The sequence below is a fragment of the Lampris incognitus genome, chromosome 13 (assembly GCF_029633865.1).
Source record: "Lampris incognitus isolate fLamInc1 chromosome 13, fLamInc1.hap2, whole genome shotgun sequence".
Taxonomy (NCBI): Eukaryota; Metazoa; Chordata; class Actinopteri; order Lampriformes; family Lampridae; genus Lampris; species Lampris incognitus.
Window position 1 is genome coordinate 25,154,104 of NC_079223.1, and position 21,585 is coordinate 25,175,688.

General features: G+C 42.2%; 1 protein-coding gene across 5 annotated transcripts; it reads left to right on the forward strand.

Annotated features, from left to right (window-relative positions):
* The first annotated feature begins 312 nt into the window (after nt 1–312).
* On the forward strand, nt 313–19,906 carry mgmt (O-6-methylguanine-DNA methyltransferase). 5 transcript variants are annotated; one of them, XM_056292078.1, is made up of 6 exons: nt 313–354; nt 2,412–2,560; nt 11,352–11,524; nt 16,043–16,182; nt 18,963–19,051; nt 19,134–19,273. In XM_056292078.1, the coding sequence occupies exons 2-5, from the start codon at nt 2,424–2,426 to the stop codon at nt 19,002–19,004; spliced, it is 492 nt and encodes a 163-aa protein (XP_056148053.1). In that variant the 5' UTR covers nt 313–354; nt 2,412–2,423; the 3' UTR covers nt 19,005–19,051; nt 19,134–19,273. The 5 variants fall into 5 exon arrangements, 4 of the variants coding, with proteins under 4 accessions (XP_056148053.1, XP_056148050.1, XP_056148052.1 ...); XM_056292075.1 differs by lacking the exon at nt 18,963–19,051 and having other exon boundaries at nt 19,134–19,906; XM_056292077.1 differs by lacking the exon at nt 18,963–19,051 and having other exon boundaries at nt 320–354; nt 2,415–2,560; nt 19,134–19,906.
* The last annotated feature ends 1,679 nt before the right edge of the window (nt 19,907–21,585 follow it).

Here is a 21,585-nt window from a genome sequence, read left to right on the forward strand (position 1 = left end):
TCTCAAGATTGTGAAAACATCAGAGACAACGAATAAAGTTAATATCCATTTAAACCAACGGGCTAGTATTAGTCTTCTTCACTGTAGTTGAAACCATAATGATCTTTAACCCCAATTTGGAAACCAAGACATCAGACAACCTTGGATCGATTATTTGGTAGTCAACCTTTTTCAGCGGCAGGGGCGGAGCGATTTTTTTAACCAATCATTGAACGGGAAAAGAAATTCGGTTCTTGTGATTGGTCATCTCAATCACATTGTCGAGAGAACCCGGAAAAAAAGTGATCAACACATCGTTTTTCTACAGGAAAGGGGAAAACGGCTTGTCAAGCATCGAATGCGTGTTTACACGACGTAAGCTGTCGGCACCTAAACCTTGTTTTGATTTTAACACGTCTCGTCTTTGGTAAAGGAGCAGTAGCCTTGTACTTAGGTTCAATTTGTAAACACGGCTAAACAACCCAGCGCTGTCGAGTTAGTTTAACAAAGCGGGAGTTTGACTGTAAATGCGTGGCCATTAGCGTGTGACGCTAACACGTCTAACGTTCCCCTGCAAACGAGGGAGAAAAGTTTCGTGGACCTTTTCATTGCAGACGATATGTAGATACTGAATCCAGACTGTACTGCTTTTAGTGGACTAAACCACCATACGACAACATTATGCCTAACTTGGCTATTTACGGTACTCCAGCGATACTGAACGAGATATTTCGAAATAACAGCAGCGCCAGTTGTTTTAATAAACACTACGAAGCGTCGCAACTTCTCACCTGGCTGTGTTAGTAAAATATTGACTGGCTTCTCAAGTGAAATAGTAAAAAGTTGGAGGACTCATCTAGCCTGCAACGTCGATGAAAGCGTGAGTTACAAACCACTGACTGACTCATGTGCACTCAGCTTTGCACAGGGGCCTGCGTACAGAGTCGAACTTCAAGCAAATGCTTACTTCCATTTAAAGACCTGCACATACTAGTTTGGTTAAAAGGACAGAACAGTGGAAGATGCATTGAAAAGAAAATTGGCATGGCCATTATGGAAATCTGTTTGTGGCAACGTTGTTGCCACTGGACAGGTTCAGGATGGAGCACAGACACGGTTTCGGCGGAACAGTTTTTACAACGTCTATATAGTCTTGCACTCCCCTCTCTGTCTCTCGTTTGTCAGCCAGTGTGTAGGACCGTGCGCCACTGCAGATTGGCACACCTGAGGCTGATCGCTAATCAGCGTCGCTGTCGCGTCTGCTCTCCCGCGACCCACGCCCCCTCACCGCTTGCAGCCGAGGCTAAACCACACCCCACTACCGCACTGTTATTATGCTGATAGATATGCTGTTTTAAGAGCTTGGCCAAAATGCATTGTACTTTTGGCAGCAATTGATTGCTTCCGAATGTCTCACTTGATTGTAAATTCAGGCAATTCCCTGCAGAATACAGTGGGAACTGCAAGAGTAACTTGGGACACACATCTGTGATATTCTAGGAATACTACTGGCAGACATATTGTGTGGGGTGGGGGGGTAAAAGTACCTTTTTTCTGTCAATGGAATTTGCTTTTAACATTTGTGTTTATAATCATCCCACCTACACCAAACTTTTTTTTTGGCCTTTTTTAGAATTGAAAAATCTATCAAAACCCACAATTTAAAGTCTGCATATCAGAATAAAAGTCAACACAATAGATGTGTAAAGATAGATCAGGAAGTCCAATGAAGTCCAAAGATAAAAGTGATTTTTTTTTAGGCAACCTATAGTTGGTTTTCAGGTCAGAGTTCTAGGAAGAAGTGATTTCTTGGTAGGAGCCTTAATCAATGTGACCTTTATTTATTATAACCTCCATCTCTCAAAAACTCACATATAACATAGTCAATCATTTCTCCTTCCCTCAAAGTAAAAATAAAAAAGAAACTGCTGTCTGGTTATTGCCAGTATCCATCTCAGTCGTCAGAAAAGCTGCACGTTTTTGCTGTTGTTAAGGGCTGGAAACCAGAATCCCATTGGAGTTGCACCCTAAGGAACAAATTTAATGCTAGAAAAACATCCCGGCCATCAACCAAAAATGACGGATTGAAAATAATGTCGAGCTATCTAGGGAATCCCCCACCAGACAAGGGAACAGACTGCATTGTTTTTCTCATTTATGTGATATATAGAACAGAAAGGAGGAAAAAATGGGCGATTTATTGGTTAGATAGGCGTATTCTTTTCCATGCACAAAAGAAATATTGGATAGTAATGTAAGGATCAAGTCAAATCATGACATTGTTTGGAGGGTAGGTGTTCAAATATGCAGCCCATCACATACTGGTAGCCTGCTAGGTTTTCAATAGATCATTCAATGCAAATAGTGTGGGAAATTCTGAAAGTTGCCACATGAATATGTCATTGAACGTAGTGTAATTTGTGCCTCCTTAGCAGAGCAGCAAGATGAAGAAGCAGAGGGAGAGCCAGTGCACTCAGAAGACTATCTCATTGCTGAGCCCCCTGGGGGAGATCCAAGTCAGTGGATGTGAGAATGGTGTGCACACCATCCAGATCCTAATGGATGTCGCACCTGCTGAAAGGTACTGTTCAACAGCCGGCCCGGTGACGTGATAAACAAAGGTGTGAAATTTACAGGCAGACACAATCCACTGCCATGATGGAGTGCTACCATTCCTCATCGGATGCAGGGCGTTTTTGTAGATCCCACAAGAAATATCCTGCAGAAAGTTGGGCAAATATGAGCAGGCACTAGAAATATGAGGGACACTAGAATACAGTTGGGCTTGAAATTAGATTTCTTGTGGCATGTGGTTGTGATTCTTTCTGCAGTAAATTCGAAATTTCGAGAAAAAAAACCCTCTATTATCCACAAGGGAGTTGATTAGAACTCAAGTCTGTAGGGTCACCAAAGGCCACGGGGAGCATGGTCTGTTCCCTCTTGTTTATTTATGTTATTCCTGACTTATATACTACAATTTGGAGTGTTAGACAACCCCAGAAATCCTGTTATGTGCAACTGCATTTCATGCCTGCCCCATTCCTCAAAATTGTTAGAATGTTGACAGTCTTACTGAAGCGAATGGACTTGATTAAAATCAGTATTAAGAGGTACTTATTCCTGATTTTTACAAGTCCACACCCAACGTCTCAGATTAGTTTTGATTAGATTGAAATTAAATATCCATGTATCACAGATTCACATTTGATAAACTTGATTGGTTTGGGAAATTAAACCATTTTCAAATGCACCCAGACAGGAAGTCATCCTTTTGAAAATGTACGGCAAATTCTAATTTATGGAAACCCATTAATGGCCTTGTATATTATACCTCAACATGTGTTTCCTTCTTGACTGTCTGCTATTTCCTAAAATTCATCAAGCAGTAAAAACATTCCACTTGTTAATGAGTTGAAGTGAGAAAATTAATAATATGGAATTTTGATTATGGAAGATGTCCTGTAACCATGCACAAGCACCTTTCTCCATCTCCATCAGAACGGGGTTTAATTTGTGTGTTCAGGTTCAGTAGGAATATGCAAATGAATTTAATGATTCGCATCAGTAGATCATTTCTCACTTTAATATCATTTGCTATGTCGGTCATAAGTGTTGCGTCTATTCCACTGCAGATTTTCTTTGAAAGGTGTGAGTTTGAAATCAATGTTCAGATTTCATCATGACCAGCTGAATACATTGTCATTGTACTAGGATGGGGAAGTATAGCCAGCTCAGACATATGGAGTAACACCATGTAAACAGGCATTAAGGGAGGCGAGATAAAGTGACAAAATATGGGCTTATCTTTGCAACAGGCTTTACATGTAGATCTCAGAAAAGCCTGTCTGTAGCAGCAATAGTTTAGATCGGTCATTTCCATTGATTTATTTATGACATACTAAACAAGGCTCTTTCCAGCTTTGGGTGTGGTGTGATATAGGCTTAGGAAGTCACCATGATAAATGACATTTGAGTACATATTTTGGATAAAAGACATGGATAACTTGCATATGGTAGTATAAAGGGGAGAGCCAGATATCTAGAGCTGAGTCCAACCTTTAAGGCCTTGGACAACTGTGTTTGCTCACTTTTGCTTTCAAAATGTACCTTTGGCTGGTGCCGAGAAGCGAGACAGAAGCATTGGTGACGTTGATAGATAGTTATTGATAGATGCCATTATAGCTACATAAACGCACTTGAAGCATTGCTTACCCACCATGACCGTCAGCTTTTCCTAATAGAAACGTCTCAAGCCCCTTTTGCTTCCTAACTGATCTTAGGAACATTTCCTGAAATCAGCCTCCTCTGCGAGTCTAACGACAGCCCTGAAGGCACCATCAGATGAACAAATTCATTACATCTCAACAACCCCTGTTGGGGCCCTGCACCAGCCTCCCTGTTAACCAGCTCCCCCTCTTCGTTTAGCATGGCCACAGTGTTCACAGAAAAATGATCCGCATTTTGTTTACAGGAGATTACTATTATCTGAAATATGATGCGTCTTACCTCTTTCACACAGAGTACAGACACATAATACAGGGGAAATCATAGAGCACTTTTTTATTAGGGTGAAAAATGGAAAAAAAGGGGCTGGACTCCTGCCCCGAGACATTTTGTGAGCATATTATTTTACAATGCTTTGATCAATGTCAAGCTAGCTGAGATGTGGGGGAGCTGGAAAAAAGCAATTTAGCTTGTGAGGTCCTCAATAGAAATGTACTACAGGAGCCTGTGTGTGACATGTTGCATTAGAACCCGAGTAGCCTTTATTGTTTGATAATGTCGCGAGTCAATGCTGATATCAGTCACTGTTTAACAGCCAGTATGACACATTTTTAAGAAAAAAAATGCACAAAGTATTTTTTCAGAATATAATTGATTTAATACAGAGATAAGGGACTTTTGATTATAACGACACAAAAATGTTGCAATGGAAGACAGGCTCAAATTGGGCTAGAAGCTAAAAACTGTTAAGAATAAGGTCCTTTGCACATGCTCCTATATAAATTTCTAATTAATATTACAAGAATAAACAATAAACATTCTGTCTCATTTGCATATAGATATAAACAATATATTTGTGCATCTGAATTCCCAGCACACATGGGCCATGTGATCTGCCGAAAATCCTAAGTGGCTCAAACCAAAAATTATCATTATATTTCCCAGACCATAAATCCTCCTTTTTTCTCTGACACAAAGCCTTATAAATCTGTGTCTGATTTTTCACATTGCACATTGTTTTTAGTTAATGATTTTCATCTGTTTGTTGTTCCTGTGATAGTGGGGAAATGTACCATATGCTCCGGCAAAAGACAAATGATTAGCAAATGAAATTCTGGACAGCTGTCTGACTGAAAGCATTTGGTTGATAGCATTCTGCTACCATAATTAGCTTAAGCTTTGGGTTAATTAACTTTCTACCTGGATATGCATAATAATAGCATTCTGCAGAAAGCCAAGGAGCTTCCAGTATATCAGGAGCAAAGGCTGGCTTTTTATTTTGTATTTCGGCAGCATATTTCAATTTCAAGAGGCGATTTAGCTCGGGCGCATCGTCAAATATTGTAGATTTTACTCTCCAAGCCAGATAATTCTGAAACAATAGGGGTGTATTATGAGGCAGAAATGCCATTTCTGAATGTAATTAAAGCCGATGAAAGCAATCACTGATTTTTAAACGCTTTTGTCTAACATCAGGCGTACTTAAAAAAAAAAAAACCTCATCGAGGGGAGAAAGGAGGCAGAACCCCAAGTCCTTGTATAAGAGGCTGTTGAGATTGAAGTGAAGTACAACAGTAATTAGTCTTTTGTATGAATTTGCTGGCCATGGTCATGATTAGTTAACCATACGAGAGGACTTGCATTGGTCTTAAGGAGGAGGGTGTTAAAGTCTATTTATCACCAGTTATCCTCACTGCTTTCCATTATCACCGACAACACTGGATGGGGCCTGAGAACAGCCTAATTGTTCTGAGGTGGAGTGTTTTTGTGTCGAACCCATCACCCCAGTCACATAGGCATTCACAAGCAGCCAGCCATTTTCCATCCATCCAGCGCTAATACCCAAGCTGTCGCAACATCTCTTACACACAACCAACGCCGGTGTGAAATATCTGAGGTGATGCATTTATTGTTTTCTCACACTTGTGTAGTGTTGTGAATCAATGTACTTGTTCACACTGAATAGCAGTATAGTAAATGTGTCTCATGTTTGGGGCCTGTTTATGTGATGTGCTCACACACCAGGAAGTACATCAACAACTTCAGGTCCTCTCTCTGTTCCAATTTATTCCTCTCTCACTTCTCTCATGTTGCTCTCTCGCTCTCGCTCACTCTTTTTTTATTTTTGCTTACTCTGTCCCTTGTTCACTGACATGCAGCAGAATATATAATACATAATTCAAATTCATTTTATTTTGATATCCCTTAACATAATTAAGTCTCAATTGGAGTGCTAAAAATTGTAACTGAGGGGTAAAAGTGGAAGCCAAAGTGCTATGTCATACAAATAGATATCTGCTTAGAAACTGAATGTTATCATCAGTAAAGTAGGTGGAGACATTTTGACACGGTCCCTTTAGAAATAATATGAATTATTCATTCTACAATGATATTCAGATGATTTTTGTTCTATTTTTTACACCGGCGTTAGAATTGTGTTTTGCATGTTGTGAAGTGTAGTACTCAGCTGCATATTCATTAAGGTGCTGTTCCCACTGGCCCTTGGACCCATCTGTGCTCTGTGTTTATGCCTCCATCTCTTGGGACAGCCTCAATCAGGCTGCATGTGCCATTTCCTGTGTAAACCAACACCTGTGTAACACACTACCTGTAAACCGCCCTGCACAGACGAGACACTGACATTCACTCGGATGAAAATTTGCAAATGTTGTGATTTCTAAAACGAGAACCTCCAGAGTGACGATTGTCGAGAGAGAGGGGATGCTCGCAGCAGAGAGTCAGCTAATGGCAACTATTGCTGCCCCCCCCCCCCGCAGTCAACCGAGAAGTTTTTAGGCGTGAGGGTTGTGCGAGTTTGTTTTAGAACTTGATTGGATTCTGTATCTGCTGCATGCAGAAGTGTACAGCGTGGAACATACCAAGGCAATATGCAGAGAGATGATTCTGCTCTGACATCTTGGAGAGGAGTACGAGTCAATTATGCCCAAGTGTTGTTCTTGCTTATCTTCCTGCGGCACCAAACAAGGATTTAGTCAAGGATTTAGGGGTGAGGGGGCGGTGGTGGGGATCATGGTAAGCGGTTCACAACAAAACACTCAAAACTCCTGGGAGCGGGCACTGATTTAAAAATAAATTACAGAAGACGAAGCGCTAACACTCAAGGGCCCTCAGCAGTGCTGGCGTACACAGGTGAAGATTAGCCTCCTCGCTAATCAGAGGAACAAGGCAGTAATTTGCTCTGAACACAGACAGTAATTAGGACTTGGTGACACTGGATTCCCATAATGCCTTTGTGCTTGACGTGGTCAAATTTTGACAGAGGCTATCCATGCTGGGTCACTGTCCCCCCAGTCTCTCGGCCCTCTTCAGTCGAGGCTCTAAAAGGTCCCTGCAGTTACAGGGGATCCCTAATGTACTTTATGTCTCCCTCACTGGCTCCTTACCATTCGGGTAATTGGAATCTCTCACAGTGGCACTTGAGAATAGAGGGTAAAAATGCTATTTGAAACTGCTCAGTAGTCTGTTGTAGATAAACATTGCAGCGTTGGGGTGTGGATACTCTACATAATGGAGCAAGAGTTAAGGCTCTGGTAATACATGCCTTCACTGATTCCTGTGGCTGGCCAGTTGGGAGAAGACCTAATTGTTGTGTGCTTTGTTGCTTACTCCGCAGTATTTTACCACCATCTTTATGTATTGGATTGAGTGTTGTGGCCTCTTTGGTGGACAATTGCTAATAAGAGTTGTTGGATATCTAGAGAGCAGTTAATCTGGCCCCAGTTGTGTTCCTTCCAAAATACTGGAGAGCAGATCTGGTCCTATGGCGTGGAATAGAAAGAATCCCTTTCAGCTTTTTTTTCATAAAGCTCTTGACTTTAGTTCTGCAGTTGCTAGATAGGCATCTGAATGATCTTCAAATGGTTGAACGAGCTGCATTGAGCAAGTGGCTTACAATTGTATCACAGCCTTTGGCTCAGAGACCATCAGGATCTTGACATTCATAGAGACATGCTGTATTTTTTTCCCTTTTTAGACAGTCATTTTAGGCTTTTTTCATGCTCTCTTGAGTCTTTGACGTCTCTGAGTTAAGTATCTGTGGCTATAAGGCTGAGAAAAATATTGAACTGGTCTTGGCCTTTTCTATTTCATCCTCTGACCCGCCATGTTACCCATGATCGGTGAAGGAGAACTCTGACAGGCGGTGTCAAAAGTGACAGCCGATCGAGTCGGGATGAGCGCCATCACGCTTCATGGGATGGAGGCATGAGTTCTGAGTTTTTCCTTTTTTTTGTGCGTGCTACACCATTACGCCCCTCACCCGATTGTTATAACGCCTTTCAATTATGTCGTAGGGTTAAATTGTTAGGTTCATATTTCTGCGCTGGACAGAGGGAGTCATAAACAGGAGTTTCTGAACAAAGGATGCAGAGTACGTCCGAAGATTCTGACGAAATTGGAGTTTCTTTTCTCTCGATACAGTATTATTAATCGCCTTTTTCTTTTCATCTGTTTTCATTGTTTGTTTTTTTTTATCCAGAATGAATGGAATAACCTGGAAAACAGTTTCATAAATGCTCAATTCATTCGTTATATTAGAGTTAGAAAATAGGTAGAACTCCAAATGACTACCACTTTACAGAGCAATGATTTATGGTAATTGGAAATTGATTGTGACAGGAGCACAATATTAGAAATTCTCTCAAATCACAATCGGCTATCAAGGGAAATATTCTTTTTACAGCAGTAAACCCTGCCTAGTTTAGAATTAGTTTCTTATTTCCTCACGTTTGATAAATTACTGATTGCCTGTAGGATATTGAAACTGCTGCTATTCTAACTGGTCAACAGATAGGTTATTTCGAAAAAGAAATGTATTTTTCTTTTTTTCTTTTTTTATCCTTTTCATATTTAGATTGTTTACTGAAACCTAAACACCGTTATTAAAAACGTGTATTAAAAAACTTATAGTAGTTAGTTTTCATACACTGTGAAGACAATCCCTGTGCCATGGCAATTACCTCAAGTCAATCTGTGGATTGCCTCTCCTCTGAGAGTTTCATCGTAATTGGAGTGACATTTATTACATATGGCTAATCTCTCATTTCAAGGGCACAATTTCATATCTGCCAATCTGGTCTCCATAAAGATCATATGATGTTGTTTGATTTGTGCTCCATTGTGGTTAGATGGGAAATCTTGCCAATGCCTGAGCTATATTTTCACCGCTTAAATGCTCTTTTAAAAACAATCCCCCCGTCACTGCCAGCGGTGGCAGACTTCAGCTAAACTGATGTTGTACCACGTTTTTATGTTGTTGTTGTTTTTGGCCGTAACATGTACTGAATTGCATTAACTTTTACTAGTGTCAACGTTGCATCACTCCCGACACCTTTAGGGTGGAAGCATCCGTAACGGAGGGCCAAGGGGAAGAAAATTAGCCGCAGTGACAAGTCTGAAGTGTGGAGTTGGAGGTCAAAGGTGCCAAGCCTTAAGCAAAGGTGCTCTACCCTTTGTCCAGTAAGATTGTAAGGGCCTGCGGGTCTGGGAACAGGAACATTTCCACACACAATATCCCCGAGCTGTCAGTGTGCAGCGGCTGGAACATCCTCTCAGAGAGAAAGGGGGGGGTGGGGTGGAGTGGAGTGGGGTGGGGGGGGGGGGGGAGGAAACAGTGGCCTGAAGAGCCTTGCTGAGAGAAAGAGGTGTGTGTGTGTGTGTGTGTGTGTGTGTTGGGGGGGGGGGGTTGTAGGCGATAGGAAGCCAAAAGAGCTAGAGTGGGAGGATAGAGCAATAGAGAGAAATGGAGAGGGGGAAATGAGGAGGGAGAGATGGGCAGGGGAGGGAGGGAGGGAGGGAGCGAAATATAGAAAGGAGAGACAATGACAAGTAGGGGCTGGCTGGGCACTCACCCATGCCGACAGAGATTGCCATGAGCCATGGCCATTGTTTGAATGGGTCTCGGCACAGGACCGCTGGTGGGTCTCCGACTTTTCACCACTTGACTATAAACCGCTGTGCGGTTTATTTAGAAATGAGAGTATTTACACCTTTTTACTGTATTTACACCCTCTGTTAAATGGCACCTCGGAGATTTTCATCACACGACCACAAAACTAGCGGGCTGAGCCGCCCTCTGAAAACTGACCTGCTCAGTCATAACACTCCAGTAAACCTCAGCTTCACATGTCCAATATAAAACATTGCTCAAACTGTGACCTGTGGAAGTGTAGAAACACTTAGGGCAATGTTGACTGGATGTATTTGGGCGAGGAGGAGAGAGACGCCCTGTGTGTTTAACAAAGTAAATGTCTATTATTAATACCATACAGGATAAACCAATTTTGAAAAAAGGGCACTTAAATGGTGATATTATTTATTTATAAGCCCTGTACACCAGTTAATGGAATTGGCGGCATGTTTTAGATCCACAACACAGCTTGAGGTCCACTTTACAGTAATGCACATGCTAAGAGAGGAATATCCCAGTAGGGTCTTTAAGTGTCAAATATGGGTCAGTCTGCTTGCTTTGACCTAGGGGGTGGTCAGCAGCAGAGAGAAAAATCAGCTGTTAAGTGATGCCAACTCAACCGTCGGCAAATTCCTCCAAGCATCGACTCATGCTAAGACGCACGTCCAAGTCCAGTGCATTGCTGGGCCCCTCCACTCCGGCCAGAGAAAATCCATTTATACTAGTCATGAACTATATAAACTAGACCCAAGCATGGTTGAAACTGTTTGCTTTACTCATAACTTTTGTTTTTTTTCCTGCACAACTGTTCAAACTGCAAAGATGTTTGAAGTAATATGTTAACACCTTTTCTCATTAGCTGACAGTATTTTCTTCATTTTTTCACACTTTAAATGCATTCAGATCCATTGTAACAAATGTCCGGATTATTGCTGCTATGCTTTGCTGAATGATCTTTCACAGCTCTGAAACTTCTCACAGCGCAGCTACCACGGGTCGTGCCCAAAATTCATAACTTGTTGTTTCAAACAGTCTTGATTAACACCTCTCATCTCACTCACCAAATTATGTCATCTCGCGTTTGTATCACCCATGACATGTTATTACACTCTTGTGACATAACTTACTGCAGTTCAACCAAGAACTCCTTATTATGACTGCTTCCCTGATCACCGCAGTCCACCCCCCTCCCAAAATAAAAACCTTATATCCCTCTCAGGAGCAGCGACGGCGACGAGGCCTCTTCCTTATGCTGTGTGGTCAACGACAGCCCGGCAGAAACGAGTCCCGAGTTGCAGCGCGGTGTTGAATGGCTCCAGGCGTACTTCGGCGAGCCGCACACCGTTGGGAGTCTCCCTCTCCCTGCCTTTCACCACCCCGCCCTGCAAGGAGGTCTGTCACGGATAAATATTTGCAGAGCCATGACTGGGATCAGGCTTTCACTCTTAATTGTCAGTTACATCACTTACACTCACTGGCTCACTGTGTTATAATGAAGTATTTTATGGCTGAGGGAGAGCAAGCGAGAGGGAAAGAGAGGCCAAGAGAGAGAGAGCGAGAGAGAGGGAGAGAGAGAGAGAAAGGGAGAGGGGGGGGGGAGGGAGAGAGAGAGAGAGAGAAAAGGGTGAGTAGGTGGGGGTGGGTGGGTGAGTGGGTGACTGAGTGAGGGCAGGAGAGAGAACAGAACACAGAGCTGTAACTTGGTTCAGTAATCTGTGGCAGCTCTTACCACGCGTGTTAGTCTTGGCAAGCTTTTCCATGATTCTTGGCACATTCTTTGAAACTGATCGAATTCCACTCTTGACATTTTCAGACAGGAAGCTTTTTTTAATGAGAACATGTGAATGGTAGTAAAGTTTGAATGAGCTTATTGTTGGCTTGACTAGTCACCTATGGCAAGGAAAACGAAAGAGCCCCAAGAATGGACAATTAGTGTCCTTTCAACCAGTAGTCGCGACACCACGGAGTATATGATTGAGGGCATTGGGGCAAATTTGAGGAATTAATCAGTAGATAGACACCTTTTTTTTTTTGGCGGTGGGGGTTAAGGAAAAAAAACTATGGCACAGGTTCAGATGATTTTTTTTCTTCTAACTTCTAGAGTCCACTCCATTTGAAAACAATCGCAGCCCATTTACTTCAATATCCTTTCGCTAAAACGCTTATTGCATTTTAACTTTAAAATTTTCCAAAGACATGGAAAAATAACCGTAATGTATGCATTTAACAATTGTGCTTCTCTTCCCCTTCAATCAGGTCTTAGTTGCTCTCTAATTTCATGCAGATCTGCAGTGCTTGAGTGATGGCATTTTCAATGAGCAGGTACTCCGCTGAGACTCTGTATACAGCGATGAATCCCACGCTCCTGCAAAGGCAATGCAGAAATACATCAGGACCAATTACGATATCAACTTTCAGTGTGATTCCCTTCGCCACCAAGTGCTTGTGTACCAGCCCCAGGCTCTTTCAAATCGCATCTCATCTGAAGTCTTTGGGGTTTTAATTAAATTTCAGGATAGATGGAATTCTTCATTAGTACCTGATCTGAATAGGTGATTGTGCTGCGTTCCACCTCTCTCCCTCTCCTGTTGTTTTGGGGCCCAGTAAATACTGGGTTTAGGGATGGATTGCTCTCAGTAGTCAAAACCATAGGCCGTGTCAGTATAAAAGTGTTAAATGTGAGCATCAGGAGTATTTGCCTTTTGAGGGAAGAAAATTGAGATTTTTTGTTGTTGTTGTTGTTTTTGATTCACAAATGTTGGGGATTAGGTTTTCTCTTACTGCTAACAAATTCCTAGTCAGTCTTGTCATGCAGCCAGTACCTGCATGGGAGAAAAAAAAATGTGCGTTTTAGTCAGGTCATTACAATCTATGACAATAACTTTTGTTTGCTCGGTTGTCTTGTGGGAGAAGCTGAATGCTGCAGTGCTCTCAGAGCGCTTGTCATGTGATATTGAGTTGTGACCTTCACTTGAAGTGTTGCCATGTTTATTTACACTTTTCTGACAAAACAAGCCACTTTTCATATTAGCTGTCAACGTATAGCCATGCAACAGAGGTGACATGAAAGGAGATGTGAGGCGTGCTTTTCTGTACCCCGCCTGTCACGCACACAACATCACAACTTTGGTCGTCAGAGGAAGAGAAGCGGAGTGTGTTTTTGTGCATTTGTGCACGTGTGTGTGCGCATGCTCTTCACCACTCAAAAAAAAAAAAACACAAAAAAAACCAGACACCATCATGGCTTCTTAAAACGATGCATATTCTTATCTCATTAATTATACATCCATATGTAACAGACGAGAGGATCTTAGTCTCGGTAAGCGGCACGGGGAATGTGTGGGGAGGGGGCTGGGCAAAAGGGGGGAAGGGCGCTCTTCAAAGCCCCAATGACTGTGTTCCTGCAGGAGCCTACACCTCCCTCTGTGCACAGCGCAGGGCGAGATGAGACACTCACCAGGACTCGCCCCTGTGATGTGGAGAGGAATTAGGGAAATGAACGTTTTCAGAATATCGAATAATCAGAGAATCATCAGCACCCCGTCAGCCTTCAAAAGTATGGATCCCTCAAGACTCAAGAGACACTTTGACTGGGAGTCAAAGTCTTCCCTCCCATTAGACACAAAGGATAATGAGGGCGCTGTATTTCTGCTATTGTCTTTTATATCCCTGAAACCATGTAAGAGGTGACTGTCGGCTAGGAATCACCTCCCCAAATCTATGTCATTGTCAAGGCCCATAGAATTTAATTTGTTTTTCTCTTTGTTTTATTTCAATTTGGTCCTCTGCACAAAAGCATGAACAAATCAATCATATCTGTCAATATCCTCATAATCATATGATCCATTCCTAGCCATCGATTTTAGTCTGAGTCAATTTTGCCTCTCCATTGTGCCCATCACCTGGCCTCAGTGCAGGTAATGACCTGTGACATAATTGTAGGATGTCTGCAAACATGTAAGTGGTTCCTCTCAACTTTTATTTAAACAATTGACATCACTGCACCCCTATCTAAAGTGGGTCCTGACCTCAGACACACCATATTAAGCCCATTATGAAGTATGGGGTTAGGGGACTGCTCTCCAGATCATTACTGGTCACCTCATGTGACCCACATGGACTCTCTATTGCTAATGCTGCTAAGGGTAAAGTTCTTGAGCCCCTGTACTCGTGGTTATAACCACAAACACTTGTTTTTGTACAGATCTCTGAGATTTGAACCTCATAAGGAGAAACAAATCATTCCACCTTTGCTTAAAGTGCTGTATTGGAGTATAGCACAAGTACATAGCTTGCTGCTTGGCCTTCCTGGAGGGAAAAATGCACAGCGTCCATCAGCGTGACATTGACTTTTGTTGTTTGTCAATAATGTTTGCATCAACAGGGATTTGTCATATCCACAGTCAGGGCCATGCTGTCATTTACCAGCAACACAGTGATATCAATACATACCACACACACATCATGTGGCCAAATCCATGCTTTATGAGGGGAGAATAATGCATAAAAGAAATTTCAGTGGTATATATTATCTCCTCATAACATTAAGTCTGTCTGTGTAAGAACCCGTCATCTCGTTGACAGCGTGATTATTACCTGAAAAATTATTAAACAGTACCTACGGGCCTTGTTCAAGACAAAGAACTCACATGGGTGCGCATCAATCAAATCTATCCCCTTTAGGTTTTACACTTATTCCCCCTAGTTTAGGCAAATTGCCTTGTTCGCGTGGCTTTGTGTAGCGGAGAGTGACTATAAGGTAGTGAGGGAGCCTGGGGAGCAAAGGATGTTCACTCTGTAGAAGAGAGACAGGGGTGTGACATGTTTTCACACAATGCCAATTTAAAGGGATTTCACATAGATCACTTGTCATGTGCTCTTCGACCATATAAATGAGAGAGAATGGGGGATCACTAATTGAATTTTCATGACTGAGTACATGTATATAGTAGAAGAAGCCCCCCCCCCTTCACTTCTTGATAACGAGACTATTGTTCCCCATCCTGTTCACTGTGCAAAAGTGTTGTTTGCGTGACACACAAGTACACTGTGTCCAATTCCAAAGTTTTGAACATGTGAGCTTCAAATACTTTTTCCGCGGAGTCGGCGCTATACAAATATGCCTTTCAGTCACTGTTGGGCAAGCCAAAAAAGAAAAAAAGAAAAAAGATAATGCTACCGCTAACGTACTAATGAAATCAAAGCCGTTAATGTGGTCGCTTAAGCTGTGGATGATTTGAAGAATTCCGCCATTTAAGTCAAGATGATATAATGAATCTACTCTGAATAGAAAGCAATTAAAAGGACAAATTGGTCTGATTAACCTCAAAGTCATCCCGCTGCCACAAATGGTGTGCAACATTCAAATTATTATTATTAAAAATCTGGAGCAGATTTGCAGTCGTTTTGGCCTCTCTTAATCCTTTTAAATGAAGGAGCGAACTTTTTTAATTTTAGCCGTGACCTTTTAAAGCATAACCTAGATTTTTCTGCTTTGGAAATAATGTTCTCACATCAGCTGCTGCAGCATGTTAATGCCATTTCTAAGGTCAAACTGAGGAATGTTAGCATGTGTTTGTTGGTTCGAGGGGTATTAAAGGAACAGGCGATCTCATGTTGAGTCGTTCTGATAAGGGACATGTTCTTCGCAGGGGACATAAAAACAATGACACTACACAAGGCGTCTAGTCTGTGGAGCAAAGATTGGAGTTGACTTTAGCTTTTGGCTTTAGGTCAGAGGACTGTTGTATATTTCAAGCGAGAGTAGTCCTCTTGCTGGACAGGTAGCCCTGTTTCCTGCAGCTCACTCAGTTGTCTGAGTAGGATTAAATGAGCGTCTGCTTTTTCTTCCCTCTTCCTCCATCCGCTCCTCCTCACTCCCCCATCCGTCCTCTGCTCTCTCTGGCATAGATGCGTTCACCAGCCGCGTGTTGCAGATACTTCTGAAGGATGTGAAGTTTGGAGAGACGGTCTCCTACAAACGACTCGCTGAGATGGCGGGAAACCCCAGGGCGGTGCGAGCAGTGGGAGGGGCCATGAGGAGGAACCCGGTGAGTTGAACTGACATTGATTGGCAGGCTTATTTCTTAGTTACCTCATTTTGTCAGATAGGGAGCGCAAAGGCTGTATTTTCTGCTGGGTTTTCACTGCTTTAGCAGCCGAACACATGTAATATATGCACATACTGCTTCTTATTGTTAGTTTTGAGTTATTTAGTGCATGCAACTAGAGATTAGTGCATGCAAATATAAATTGAGAGATGCAGCTCCAGCTGTAGAAAATGTGATATAACACATGTTTTCATTCCCATATGGATTAATTGATTACTTGTAAAAAGAGAAGTTATAAGTACAGTGAACACCAGGAGCCTTGTTTTTTTTTTTTTTTTTTACATTTTAATGGTTCTTTAACATAGCAGAAATAAAGATCAGTGAATTAAGTTATGATTGAATATGATAGTTTGAACATTTTTATTTCTGCTTGATATTGCATCTACAAAGAGCCTGCATCAATAAAGGCCATCATTGATGTGATCAAAACAAATCAAATCTGGACAGCTGACTTTTTGGGCCTAAAAACTAAATTGTATCCCTCAGGGATGTCTAACTAAATTTAGTATATGTGATAACTGTGATCTGTGATCCATAAGTGATGTGGAGTAATCACTGCCCACTGAAAATATCTGAGAAGAAAAAAATGTAGTTTGATCATTGCCATTCCAAGTTGTAAGCTTGACTATAGATGTTAGCTCCAAATCTCCAGTTCTTATAGTAAACCTGGCCTGGTTCGTTTTCCCCCATGATTCCTTCACTGTGTACAAAATGGAAGGCTAGAGGGCAAGTGGTGTGTCTTCTTTTGATCAAACCCTTTGATCAAAGCGCGTTTAGCTCTGCCCATGTAGTGCTGTGGGCACCGGCGGTGTGCTGCGTGAGGCAGAGTACAGTACACCTCCACAGGAATGGAACCGGGGAGGTGATCTCCGCAACATGCACCCTGCACACGTCAGGCCACGCTTACTGTATGTGCAATCATGCACTTAGTGTGTTTGCCATGGTTTGCAAACTGCACAAATGCAGCAGCACTGTTTTCTTTGACGGTATTTTTTGTGGTTTAGATGTAAGTGCTATGTATACACCCCGCTGTAAGGAAGCAATTTACGATACAGTACCAATGGAAATGAACCATAAGATAGCAATTCATAGGTGACCGCCTTGAATATTTGATAATGTGCTTCACACTGTGTAGTTTATAGATTACCATAGTCAATGCCACCATGTCTGGGTGAGCGCAAAACAAAACAAAAAAAATCTCCTGCTCATGTTTAACAGACGTTCCTTTCCATCCGTCCCCATGCTGAGCCCTCAGCTCCTGATACAGATTCAGAGTCAGATTGTCAGTGTCAATTACTTGTCAGTAGGGCTGCTACACTTGGGCTTCAGCTGTGAAAACCTCAGTGTGCTCCATCGATCCTCGCCTCTCTGTGGCACTTCTTCTTCACCAGGATTTGAGTATTGATAAGCCTGACGTAGAGCCCCCCCCCCCCAAGTGAAGAGGCAGATCCGCAGGCCTTGAGGGTACCCCGCTCTCCCTCCAAACCGGGGAACATTATTGATCTGAATACTCGAGCAGTATTTCTCTGTCTGCAAGGTTAATCTGGGGCTCGGAAAGTTTTATTGCTGTTGATATGGGAGTGGGTTTAGTGATGGATTTAAACTGAAACTCACTGGATGTCCGACTGTTATAAAAGGGCTAGAGTTGTAGCCATCAAGTCAGGAGAACAATCAATTCCGGTCTCATCCAATTAAAGTGGAACGGTGTAGTTTCAGTGATAGGATGGTTCTGACACTCATCCGTGTTTTCACCGTAACACGCACAAGCAAAACAAGTGTATGCACAGGAGGGCCACATCAGCAATGTTTTGAAAGGAGTAATTGCTGTGATGTACTCAAACCTATCGCCGCTGTTCTTCTGAATTCACAATGATCGGGATGTTTTAGGCTCACTTGTCTAATCTTTCTCCAGCCATTTAGTTTACAAAGAACTCAGGACCCCCCTGGCAGTCATCTGCAACAAGAGTAAACGCTCCACCGACTTCCTCTTTTTAATGATCACAGGGTTATCAGATCTTAATGTTGACACCCTCTCGATTGAATATTCATCCTGCTGGTGTTTTTGCCCATTAATTTTTGATTGCTTCTTTGCTTTACACTATTAAAGGGTAAAAAACATTTATACCCAAAGACTGAGCAGTCACCCTCAATGTGGATTTGTGCAGGATCAAACCAGACACTTCTGGCGTGACATTTTCCCCCATTTATTTATTTATTTACATTTGGTTCATGATCATAAAAGGGGGGTAAAAAGTGAAGACTCATATGTTCGTGCACTTCGGTTACATTTATGGCATTGCATTCATTTTGATGAAACGGGAATTTCTGCCATGCATAATACATACCTGTCTATACAGAGGCCTCAAACTGGTGACTTCGTATGATGGTGAACGTCGGCCTGGAAATACAGACAAGTGATACAGTCGGTTTCTAAAGCCTCAGTCTGTAGTTTTTCTTTGCTAATTAATCTCACCTCCCTAATGGCTTTGTAGTTGCATGAGTAGCATGACTCATTTCTTACAGATATCCGAAGAGCTTGAAAATACCACACAGGATTAGAGCCTCAGAATGAACACCTAAATATTTTGCAACCTCTGATTGTTTTGAAAACCGAAACTTATTTTATGCCAATAATTGTGATTACTGCAATAATCTGAGGTGTGGAGGTGTATGTGTGCATGTGTGTGTGTGTGTGTGTGGGGGGGCTGTTACAATACAAGCTCAGCTCAAAAGGCACAGATTTCAGGACTCGATGTTCATGAAGAAACCGAGATAAACAGAGTGAAACATTTGGACACACAAGTGGTCGGTAGGTTTTTCCATCATATTTGATTTCTTTTTTTTTCTTTTTTTTTTCATTAATCTAATCACATTCTGTGTCTCCATGCCAGGTTCCTCTCCTCATCCCCTGCCACCGAGTCATCTGCAGCAGTGGACAGAGCGGGTCATACATGGGCGGCCAGGCCAACCAAGTCAAACAATGGCTGCTCACCCATGAGAGGCTAAGAGGTGAAGGCTAAAGTACGACACAGCCCAACTGTCCTTCATTCAGCGTAAACACACACACACACCCACACATGCCATGCCTTGTTTTTATTACACGAAACAGGGCCATAAAATGCAGCATGCTTGGCACATGCTATGGAACAACTGGAGCTACTTGTAAATATTCGGCTTAAACTTTTGTTTTTTTATTATTATGTTTTTATTTTTAAACCTAAGCACAGAGATGCTGCATAGTTAATGTGATACAGAGTTGTTGCTGAATTAGAATGTACAAAAATAACTTAAACAGAGAACAGTAAGAATTACAAACATATGCTCCCATGGGTTCAGTTCTGTTTGCCAGATATTGCTGGAATGGGTTTTCTAAAGAATTATTATTCCCTTAAAAATATGTCTCTTGCATTGTTGTTGTTTTTTTTTTCCTCCTAAGCAGAATTGGTCTTTGTACCTCTCGTTGGTTATTTAATTTCCTGCCAAGTGAATGCTTTGTTCAACATCCAGTAATAAAGGCTCTGAATTTTACTGCTACAAAGCTTTGTTGTGAGGCATTTGTTTTGTCTTCATTTAGATCCCATTGTTTGCTCTTGCCTTATAATCCACCTAGATGCTTGATGCTGTATGCAGAATGTATTTTTTTGTCATGCAATGCGTGTTTCAATGAGTGAATTAAAATACATCTTAATTCACTCCTGACAGCCTTGTTTACTTTTTTTTTTTCAGCTGGTTTGATTTAAAGTTGATTTCTTTGCACCTCCAACCTCACACTGTTCTTCCCTCTTCAATCCAGGGAACACAGGATGTCAGAGCTCCATCCTTTATTTCCGAGTGGGCTTTTCCATTAGAGGGCAGTACAGAACGGGAAACAGAAATCACAGCCCTGAATTCTTTTCCGCACATTTAATCTATAACTTCAATGCTCATATATTATTTCATTTTCATCATATCCCCATTTGATCCCCTTGAGAGGAATTATTCCCACTCAAAAAGGCCGCAGCGAAAGGGCAGCCGCTATCCATGCTTCTGAAGGAGGAAAATCAGTTGTTGGAATTTAATTCATCTTGTACTTTTTTTTTGTGTGTGTGTGTGTGTGTGTATGTTTTTAACTCCTTTGCGCTGACCCATTTTAACACGTGCGGTTATATTTGGGGTTCCTTTACTGAATCCTTCATCACCCGTAATTTCCAATGCAGTGACCCACACTCGCCCACAGGTACTACCCCCCCACCCCCACCTCCCTCCTCTGTATCAGACCCCTAATAATCCATCCTCCAAAAATAACCTCCTTTATAAAACCAATTCAATGGCCCCACTCGCCGAATACGTTTGAACCGGGCTGCGTTTCTGAATTTCTTATCCTATCAGCTCTGTGTGGATGTGCGCCGTGCAGCCGGACTCGCTCACTCTGCCGCCGGAGCACAACTCCAGCGTAGATGTTGAGGCAGCAGACAGGCAGATGAAGAATGAGACTCAGTCTGTGGTTTCACAGAGGGCTAATGATGCCTGTGGTGACTACAGGCTACAGTCAGCCCCTAACGAAGGGAGCGGTGACACAGCCACAAGGGGTCCCATTTAAGGCAGGCGCACTCTGAAGTGCACTGTAAGCACCCTCCTCTTTTTTCGCTCGTGGCTAAGTAAATTCGTTGAAATGGCATGAATTTAGCGAGATACTGATATCTGTGGAGCTCTGTTGTAGTTGATGTTGAAAGACGAGTCCACCATCAAAGATTCATACACAAGACCAGTAATTGACCAAGCAATTGCTTAGGTATTAATAATTTAAGATATTTTATTATTTCTATTCTATATGATTTTTATTGTTGCTGCTTTGCTTTGTTTTGTTTTTTTGTTGTTTTTGTTTTGTATTTTTTCTGGATGTGTATATGCATCTTGTGTACCACATCCGCCTCATGCCGTCTTAGACATAAAAAGGAATTAGATTAAAAGAGGCCGAGACGATCTCATCATCCGCACTGTTAATCTCTGTGAAACCCTTAATTTTGGCCTAATATCTGCTTCCATTACAGAGAAGGAGAGAGACTTGGAGTGTGTGTGTGTGTGTGTGTGCACGCGCACACGCGTGTGTCACACAACATGAGAGTGAGTGTGTACGTGAGTCGGTGTTTGCTCCTGTGCAAGTGTATGTCCATATGTGTGTGGGTGAAGTGGATGATATTGAGTCTGACTTCATAAATCACCCAGACACTGATAAACTCCCCATGCACCCACACACAGCTAATGGGCAACCCTTAAGGAGTGTGAGTGTCTCGTGCGGCGTTTGATTCAACATTTATTAACCCCCTCACACACACACACGCACAAGCACACACACACACACGC

Coding starts and splice junctions, on each gene's coding strand:
- mgmt (XM_056292075.1), top strand. CDS start 2,424: ATGAAGAAGCAGAGGGAGAGCCAGTGCACTCAGAAGACTATCTCATTG. Junction 11,525..16,042: donor CCACCCCGCCCTGCAAGGAG/GTCTGTCACGGA, acceptor TCTCTGGCATAG/ATGCGTTCACCAGCCGCGTG. Junction 16,183..19,133: donor GGGCCATGAGGAGGAACCCG/GTGAGTTGAACT, acceptor TCTCCATGCCAG/GTTCCTCTCCTCATCCCCTG.